General features: G+C 50.0%; 1 protein-coding gene across 3 annotated transcripts; it reads right to left on the reverse strand.

Annotated features, from left to right (window-relative positions):
* Nucleotides 1-376: 376 nt before the first annotated feature.
* Nucleotides 377-9,254, reverse strand: LOC128853582 (uncharacterized). 3 transcript variants are annotated; one of them, XM_054079301.1, is made up of 4 exons: nt 5,794-6,176; nt 3,465-3,593; nt 2,701-2,823; nt 377-1,546 (listed from the first exon to the last, which is right to left on the reverse strand). In XM_054079301.1, the coding sequence occupies exons 1-3, from the start codon at nt 6,136-6,138 to the stop codon at nt 2,716-2,718; spliced, it is 582 nt and encodes a 193-aa protein (XP_053935276.1). In that variant the 5' UTR covers nt 6,139-6,176; the 3' UTR covers nt 377-1,546; nt 2,701-2,715. The 3 variants fall into 3 exon arrangements, with proteins under 3 accessions (XP_053935276.1, XP_053935277.1, XP_053935275.1); XM_054079302.1 differs by lacking the exon at nt 377-1,546 and adding an exon at nt 6,738-9,254 and having other exon boundaries at nt 2,133-2,823; nt 5,794-6,020; XM_054079300.1 differs by lacking the exon at nt 377-1,546 and having other exon boundaries at nt 2,133-2,823.

Raw genomic sequence — 9,254 nt, forward strand, 5'->3', positions numbered from 1 at the left:
CCAGGCTTAATGTAACTGGGTTTACAGAGTCACAGCTGACTTCGACATACATCAGAAGCGGTGTATATTCCGGGAGGCAGCGTGGTGCGACGGCGAGGCTGCTGATCCGTATGGGTGCCCCGGCACCGGCGCTGACCTCCATGCACCCCACAGCAATCCCCACCACTCCTTTATCTGCAAAATGGAAAGAGCTGACCTACTTCACCGAGCAAACCTGGAATCAATTAATGTCTAGCCTGCATTTAGGAGAGGCAAAACGCTATATAAACATTATGTATCATTTAGCTTCTGAGGCAAAGCCATCGCCTGACAAAAGGGGCCTCTCCTTTTTATTTCATGAAGTCCAACTTACACTGGTGCAGCCTTTCTGACTTTTTTTAGCCTCATTCTAATTTACACCAGCTCAAAGTGAAGGAGAAATCAACTCACAAAGTACATTAATTTCCCTCATCAATACGTGAGGGTCTTTTTGCCGAGAACCCCCATTTCATATTTGGCTGCTCTTCCCAGGACAACGCCGAGAGGCAGCATCACGCTGGATGTTGGGCACCAGAAAGACTTCTAGTACCTCCCAAAACCAAAATACTGGCCAGAGGGTCACTTCACATTGCCTAGCCTGGCCAAAGGGGTCGAGCAATGCCCTGACACATTCGGAGTGTTTCTTAGAGTGTTTCTTAGAGTGTTTCTTAAATTGTTTCAGTAGTTGTTGGTCCAGGTCAGCCCATTCAAAGGTGCACAGAGGTGCAGGGAAAAGTAGCAAGAAACAACTCTATTGGGATGTAAGGTGAAGCTGAATGTGGGATACGCACAGAAGTGTCCAAGGGTGGGTTCCCTGTGGAAAGCCGAAGCAAAGTAACCAAATCCCCCTGGCAGGAGCCATCCCAGGGCAAAGTGGAGCAGTGAACAGTGTTGGCACGGCTGGGGGAAGGTGAGACACCCCATGCTGCGCAGGACGGCATTCTGTGCAGCTCTCAGAGAAAAGCAGGGTTTTGGTCGATGAGAAGCTCGACATGAGCCGGCAATGTGCGCTCATTCCCCATCATCTCAGGCAGATGGACCTCCACCATCACAGCCATCACACCCAGGTTTGGGGCTGTGCCTGGTACACCCTGTGCTCTGCGGAGGGACGGCTGCCACTCCTCAGGTCTCCTCTTTCCTTCTCCAATTACCCAAAGCCGTGTGGGTGTGCTTGTATTAAAACTGCCAGACGAACCCAAGGGGGTTGTTCCAAGATGCTAATCAGCATCAGAGCATACAAACGAGCTCCTTCTTTTAGAGATATCGTGATGCATTTCCATAGCACGGGTCGCTTTGCTCTGACTCAGAGCAGCCCCTGAGCTATGCCGAGGCTGCTCGATCTTAGAAAGAAGGAGCTGGCAGGGAGAGCACCAGAGGCCTGGGCTCTGGTCCCAGCTTTGCCACAACATTTCCAGGAAAAAGACCCAAGCTGTGATTCTTTCCCAGCTCGCAGTTTCTCCAGCTCTGAACAGCAATGTGCTTCTTTCCATCAGCCGCACAGAGCCAGCATCAGAGGCTGTGCTTCCACCTGGTCAGCAAGGAGAAAGAAGAGCAGATATTTTGTGTATTATTCTTAATTGTAGATGTTTCTAGTTTATTTTAATGGAAGTTCAAAGAGGAGGTTGTAGGCAGAGCTCTGACAGCAACAAAGATCATGATTCACTTAAAGATCTTCCAACTTTTTACCTTCCGTTATCTGACAAAGATTTTTCTTTCATGACTTCTACAATCTCACTTAATATATCAGTATGTTGGTAACAGCGATGTTGCAACTTGCAGTGAGAGAAGAGCACGGTAAAAAGATCCCCAAATATCATGTGAAAATGAGAAGAACCATATCTAAGGCCCATGGAGAACTGCACCCTCTGCAAGCACCCTTCCATTCACCCGGCAGGGCAAGGAGCAATGGAAAGATCCCACGTTTGGCACGACGTTGAATGTCCTGGGACCCAAACCACTGTCCCAAATCAGTCGCTCAGTCTACTACTTAAACTAGCAATTTTCTGGCCCAAAGGCAAGAACTCTCTCAAGTGAGCCATCCTGAACTGATTATTTTTAAATTACATATGCTAAAAGCAAGAATGAGCAGAAGAGTTGGGGGAAACGGAATCATGTTGCTCTAACCATTTACATTTCAATGACAGCTTTACTGCATTTATTTCAACTCAGCTTTGCAAAAGCTCTTTATCAAGCAGTGCACAGCTCTCCTACAGACGCTGCAGCATGAGTTTCAAGCCCGCAGTAACATTTTGGATGCATTGCAACAGGCTGCAAGAGAATGGGAAGGAGCACGACCTCCTCGAGCAGTTGCAGAAAGCGTGTCCAAGCTGCTTCTGGACAGGGCCCTTGGCTTGATGTGATCTACAAGGATTTCTTTTTAAACCTCTCTTTGAAGTTAAAGAAACTCAGACAAAACACATCAAAACCAAGTAAGAGTTTTTCTCCACCTTTTTAATACTTTAACCGCTCTGTGCCGTCAGAATAGTTGTAGCTGTGCACGCGATGAGCCTGTTAAAAAGGCACGTAGGATCTACAGCGTGGATCATTATTAAAGTGGGTAAGGAAAGAGAAGGAAATTTTTCCTCCACTGAAAGCAGTTCAGGCAAGTTAACATCTTGCCCCGGTTAACAGCATCTGACATTTGCAGACAGGGATGTTCACCAATGACTGACCACAGCCCACCTGCTCCTGTGTCACTTAGTTGCTCACGTTCTTCCCTGCCTTCTTCAGGATCTTCCGTTTCTTGGCCCGAACAGCAGCTGCCTTCACTGCTTCGCAGTCCTGTTTGCTCTTCTGGGTCAAGCCCTGCCCAACACCAAACCACAGGGACGCGAGTGAGTCCCTGAGCATCGCTTACAGCTGGTGGGTAAGAAATCAGTCAAGAAGAGCTGGGCTTCAAAAAACCCCTAGTGCAGCAGCACGAGGTGTCGAGCAGGATCACCTCGGGGCTGGTAGCTGGTAGGTACTGGGGAGCAGATGCCTCTCACATGGGATTTGCTGCATTCCCCTGGCACACCCAGCGGGCCCTGGGGCCACCCAGGGATTCCTCGCAGGAGATCCAGACCACAAGAGCAGCCCTGGGTTAAACAGAGGCAGAAACGGGTCATGGCTGAGGGAACCAGCGTGCAAAGTGACACCTGGGCACTGGCTGCGATGGAGGAACGGCAGCTTTCGGCAGCTACGGAAGAACAGTCAAAGCAGGAGTGTAGAGACGACCCAAAAAGGAGACTGTGGGGAAAGATACACTTATTGTGCTCAGGGACCGCAGATTTCTGCATGCAGAATGTTTCTAGCCGCACCAGAAGCCAAATTCTGCAAGCAGCCAAGCACCAGCCTTCCAATCCGAACCTGTTAGCTGGAAGCACAGCAGCTCACACTCACGCCTGCTCACACTCACGCCTGCTCACACTCACGCCCGCTCATTTAATGCAAAGGGCTCATACTACCTGAGTTTGGGTAATCACAAGTGCAACCAACGAAGTGAAGAAGATGAAGTTGCCCAGCAAGGTGAACACGTGGCTGCTCGTAAACCCATAATGATCCATCTCGCATTGTGAGTTGGTCCAACCATCCACCTGTAAATGTATTTAAGCAGACCGGAGAGTTGGTTCCAAACCACAGCATAACTCACAAGCCATACGAAATCTCAAACTGAAAAAGCCCCAACTAAAAAAAACCCAAATCCACTGAGTTTGTACAAATCCCTGGAGGACCCAGCGGGTTTTCTTGGCTCTCTGCACACGCAGGGTCTCTCCATCAGGCACAGCCTGGGATCAGCAGGAGAACAAAAGCCATTCAACCTCCAAATTCAGGTGGCATTTTTGCCAAGTTATGTCATGGCGTTGGGCGGGTTTGGGCTGTGGCACGTGGTCATAAAGGAAACCACCCAAAGCCGGGGTGACAGGAGGGCCGTAAAACACACCCAGCAACTGCAGGCTCAGGAGTGCCTCCCGTGCAGGACTATCACCGCATTTTCGATTGCCAAGGCTTCTCCAGCTGCCTCAGCAACTGCTGTGGAGTCCCGCGAGCTTTTATTCAGAAGGAGCTTTGTGGTTCGCAGTCTGCACACGTAGTAAATGACAGCAGAATTAATCCCCAATATATTTTTTTTAAAAAGCAGAAAAGTAAATTCTATTATTTTTATTTCTTTTAATTTTTTTTTTACACCAAACAACCTGGCATTTTTAAAGTTTATTTTGAAATTGAAATAAGGATGAATGGGGCCTCGACGGAAACAGGGATCGCAGCTAACAGAACGTCTCTGTATGGAATACAACACGGAAATTATTTCCTCAAGGTGGAAATTTATTGCTCCAAGGTGGAAGGCAGAGTGTTTTAAAGAGGTTTTTAATTAATAAAGGGAAACGTGCCAAGAATGTGTTGCATGTTTGAGCTCTCTGCGTTAAATACTGCTAACCTGTCGAGGGCTAATTTAGGCTTCAATTAGTAAATTACACTACACACAGAGGCATAAACAACCTTCAGCACCTTCAGCAAAATGCATTTAGACAGCCCCGTCACATCGAAAAAACAATTTTAAGCAAAGAGGTGTTGTCTCTGGGGATGCCAAGAGGCTCAGGGCTCTCATCCCTTCGGGTGAGGATGCAAAAGCAAGTCCCAAACACCCCTAAGCTGGAAAACAGCGGGGCGGGAGGGCTTTGCAGGGTATTTATAGCATCCCTGGAACAGGAAGGGACTGTGAGAGCAGAAAGAATTTTCCTCTTTGGTAGATTTTTCCCTCCAGTGATGCCATTCTAGGCATTCCCACCCAAAGCCAGGATGCAGTTTCCCCGCGACCTCAGTCCCTTAGGTGTTAAGTCCAACCAACTCCCATCTAAATCGAGGGTTGCACGGATTGTCAAAGGCATTTAGGCTCTTAAAATTGCAGATTTGTGCCGAGTGGGATTTTTTTCAAAGCACCCCTACTTTTTAAGTGTCTCTGGGGAGAACGGTGCCAAATCTTATCCTACAGCCTTTCTCCCTCGTGGTCCCTAGACGAGGCATCTCCTGTCGGTGCGTTCCACAAATTCATAGTGTGAGGCTCAAACCAACACACCCCCTGATTTAAATGTCACCCCATTTTGCCAGGCATCAGTTTGTTCCCATGTAATCAGCCAGGTCAAAAGGAGAATCTTATCCACCATGCCTAAACCATTCATTATTTCACCCACTTCTACATGTCATCCCTTTTCCCAAGGACACAGAATAATTAACATATAAAAGTCTGGTGATAAGTGAAGTTTACGATCCAAACTAGAGGAACGAAGGCTCAGAAGTGAACATTATAAGAGCCCTGTGCCCATAAACATCCCACTTCTGGGGGGCTACCCAGCCAATTAATTACATGCAGAAATGCTGGCTGAGCATTCATTGACCACATAAGCTCTTTGCTCAAAACCAAACCTCCAGAGTTGTCAGGAGAGAACTGAGTAGGAGATGGTGTGCTGGAGAGGAAAACACACACAGACCAAGAACAAGACGTGACCCATGTTTTATAGCGGATTTGTTTGCTTCTACTCTGCTGTAGGAAAAAAAAGAAAATCTTTCCTCTCCTTGGTGGAAGGAGAAATGGGGAAAAAAATAACGGCCAAGCCATGGACTTCTTGAAAAATCAGGAATTATTAGTTTTCACATTTGCTCATGACGTACCACAAGCGTCAGGTCCCCTGTTGGGCCAGACACCCCTCAACACTGGGGTACAGGAAAGCCTCCCCCCACTCCTGGGCTTGGGATCCCCCCTCTCTGCTGTGACTTAACCAGCGATCGGTGCATTACCCTCATCCTGCTGTTGTACTCGATGAGCTCGAGTATACTCCTTGTCTGGAGACCTTTGGTTGTCTCCTGCAGGTGGGTGCATGCGGTGGTGTCCACAGGCAAGACATGAGGGAAGAGGACAGTGAGGAAGACGGTGGTGTCCAAGCTGTAGCTGCTTTTCCAGTAGGCGATGGGATTCACGTGCAGCTTCAGCAAAAGCTTGGTGGTGTAAACAGCACGGCTGTGACCTGGAAAAGAGGAGGAGATGAGCCTGGGCAGCTGCCTGTGGCTGCCAGACCTCATGCACAAAGCCAGCACGTTGATGTTAAACATCCCAAACAACGTCTGTCTGTCCACAGGGACCATTTCAAACACGAGTCGAGCTCAGCCCGCTGCAGTCATCATCACGGGTCACTGCCCAGCACGAGAGGAGCCTGGCTGCATCCCAACGCATCACGCATCCCATTGGCTCCACAGAGCTGGGCATGCGCCACTCGCTTTCCTGCAGCCAGAGCTCTTGGAAACCTCCAACGCTCGTGACTGGGTTTCTTGACATTAGCCAGGCCTGGCTATATATTACTGGGATATATAATTAAGGCTCAGAGGTTTGCGTACAGTAGCTGGCTTGTGTAAGACAAGGAAATCAAAGAGTGTGACCAACAGGGATTTTTCAATGTGAAAATTGAGTATTAAAAGGGTGCTTAAAACTAGCTGTGCTAAAACCGTGAGGGGGGAAAGGGCTGCCTGGAAAGGATCGAATAATTGCATCTTAAGAACGATAATTATCAAATAAGTGAAGGGATCTGAAGCTGAAATACAGCCAGGGCCTGGGCTGGTGTAGGCAGTGGCACGAGGGAAGGCAGCACACTGGCAGCCACCTTCAGCGGCTCTGGAGGCTGAACTCGCATCCCCTCCACCCCTGCCCTCCTGGCCGTGGCACGTGGGAGTGTGCCACCACATCTCACCTTGAGAAGGTACCCGGTGCAACCAGCAGTGGTTGCTGGTCTCCATGGGCAGGGAGATGGCGTCGATGGAGGTGATGCAGATCATGAGCATCGTGAATTTGCGGCTGCCCAACACCTTGCAGCGGATGCCGGCAGATGCTGGAGGGATCTAGTAAGAAAATTGGAGGCGACTCATCCATTCTGGGAAGGGTCTGGATGGCCCATGTGCCACTTCCGTGATCCGTCCATGAAATAGCCAGGTGCTCCTTAGCTTCTCCAAGTGACCCTCAGCATCAGTTGGAGGGTGGAACTTGGTGTTTAATGTCTCCAGCTTATGAGGTCACTTCTAGAAGAAGAAACCACATGGGCAAGTTCTGGGGTCATGTCCTGGATAAACACAACTTCTGCAGATGCTGATTGTTCTTAATTTACTGGGTTGGCGTTGCTGAGTTGTTTAGGCATACATCCACTCCTACGTGGTGGAGGAGGCGAGCCAGGATGCTGCTGCATGGGTGCTGGGCTCCATCCGTCCCAGCATCCCAGGGAACAGCCCATCTCCATGCTGAGACAGGAGCAGCCGACGGTGAAATGCCACCAGCCCACAGAGGAGAATCACACTACCATGTCACCCTGGCGCTGATGTCCAACAGCAAAACGATGATGAGCTACGCTCAGGTGTGCATTTGAGATTTAGGGGGTTAATCCTCCTTTGCGCACCCACCGTGGGTCTGGAAACAGTGCAGGAGCCTAAGCACACACCTCTGCTTGTCCTGGGGACCCCTGGCGGGGCTCCAGCACCCCCCCAGCCCGCGCAGGCTGCCGGGGCTCCAACCAGAGCGCCGCTGGCAGCCGTGCCTGGACTCCTTCCAAAGTTCGTTTGTAAACGAGTTGTCAGTTCCTCACCGAAGAGTCCAAGTCTGCAACAGATCTTAAGTGCGAGCAGCACTTATGTAAACTCGGTCTTTGATGTCAGCAGGATAACACATATCCATGTTTGCTTTTTTTGCCTTGGTTCTTTAGGAAGAAAGAGAATTAGCAATTGCCAATTTATTTCAATTAGTCAGCATCGCTGTGCTCGCTGGTCTGGACGCCGTGCGAGCACTTGTTCCAGGACACACACATGTTTGGCTAATCCCAAGGTGCAGCTTTAAGTAAGCCACAACTATTTGTTTCTTGGATCAAAGAATTGTGAAAAACAAAACTTGCTCATGCAGAAGAACTCATTAGCTTCAGCTAATTGGCAATCCCTTCATTAACCTGAGGCTGAAAAGGCCAGAGCAGATGTACGCACCTATAGGAAGCTGCAGAAAGTGCGAATCTTTCAAAATTGTAGTTTGCATGATGGAAAAGCATTTGGGGATGAGGAAAAGTCAGAGTGGGGCTGAGGATCCGGCAGGCTGCCAGGCTGAGCGTGAAGCAGCGCCGGAGCAGGCACGGGGGCGAACCCAGAAACTGTGCTCACCGCTGAAAACTAGGGATGCTGCAAGCGTCCCCGACCCAGGGCCACGCCATCGGGGGGACGTGAAAACAGAAAACTCCAGTCCAACATCATCCACCTTCTGGTTTCCCTCTGCTGAAGTCGCAAGGCTCCAGGTGGGGCTGGGGCAGAGCCAGTGGCTACGAGCACAGCAGCCCGGGCACATCCCAAAGGATGCTGTGATTCCTCCATCCTGGAGCTGGGGACAGACAGAGGAGAAGCGTCTGAAAAGTAATCACATTGTCAGTGTGTGGTTCCAGCCTCAAGAAGCAGCTGGGTGAGGACACAGCGTTAGCCTCTCAGGGTCTGCTCTCCCTCAGCCACTCCACGGCCGTCAGTCCGGAGAGCCCGGAGGAAGAGCAGGAGAAATCCCAACCAACGTGTTTGGATGGAGCCGTAACTCACAAACCGAGACAGAGAAGCTTGTTTTCCAACACACGCCTGCAGAGTTGCCTGTGGGACCCCATCCATAGGCCCCCAGAGCACATCCGATGCTGACTCTGCCCCTTCCAATGTGATTTTTGCTGTTTACTGGACCCGAGCTCCCATTCTAGGGAAAGGAAAGGATTATTCACTGGCTCTGTTTCAGAGACGGTCCTGTGAAGGTGTGATCACCATCCTCGCAGGACCTGAGCAGCAATCTCAGCCACAGAGCATGATGCAGGCATCTTTCTTACTCTGCTTTCTCAGCCTCGAGGTTTTGTGTTTTAATTTCCTGTGGCCACAGAGCACCATCAGAAGGGGTCCCGGGGACGGCGTTTCCCACACACCATGGACTGGATTAGGTACACACACACACACACAAAGTTAAATCAGTCTCGACGCAGGAAAGTTACCTGCAAGGAGAAGGCTGTTTCATGATGGACCATCCAAATCCTTCTAGCCACAATCAGCCTTAAAGCAAAAAAACCCAAACACGAGAGGAAAAGTTAGCTGGGAGGCTGCTGGCCATGAGCCTCGCTTTGCAGCGACCCAGGAAACAGGATTGGTTTGCAGGAGCAGCACTGTCCTGCGCTGGAATTCACTGCAGGCGCATGGGGAGCAGCTCCAACCCCCCCAAA

This window comes from Cuculus canorus, chromosome 14, assembly GCF_017976375.1.
Source record: "Cuculus canorus isolate bCucCan1 chromosome 14, bCucCan1.pri, whole genome shotgun sequence".
NCBI lineage: Eukaryota > Metazoa > Chordata > Aves > Cuculiformes > Cuculidae > Cuculus > Cuculus canorus.

What these genes read in the sequence shown, in the direction of transcription:
- LOC128853582 (XM_054079301.1), bottom strand. Translation starts at nt 6,138, where the DNA reads ATGGTCCCTGTGGACAGACAGACGTTGTTTGGGATGTTTAACATCAAC. An exon ending in AGTACAACAGCAGGATGAGG is followed by an intron (nt 3,594 to 5,793) that starts GTAATGCACCGA and finishes ATACATTTACAG; the next exon opens with GTGGATGGTTGGACCAACTC. An exon ending in TTGTGATTACCCAAACTCAG is followed by an intron (nt 2,824 to 3,464) that starts GTAGTATGAGCC and finishes GGTGTTGGGCAG; the next exon opens with GGCTTGACCCAGAAGAGCAA.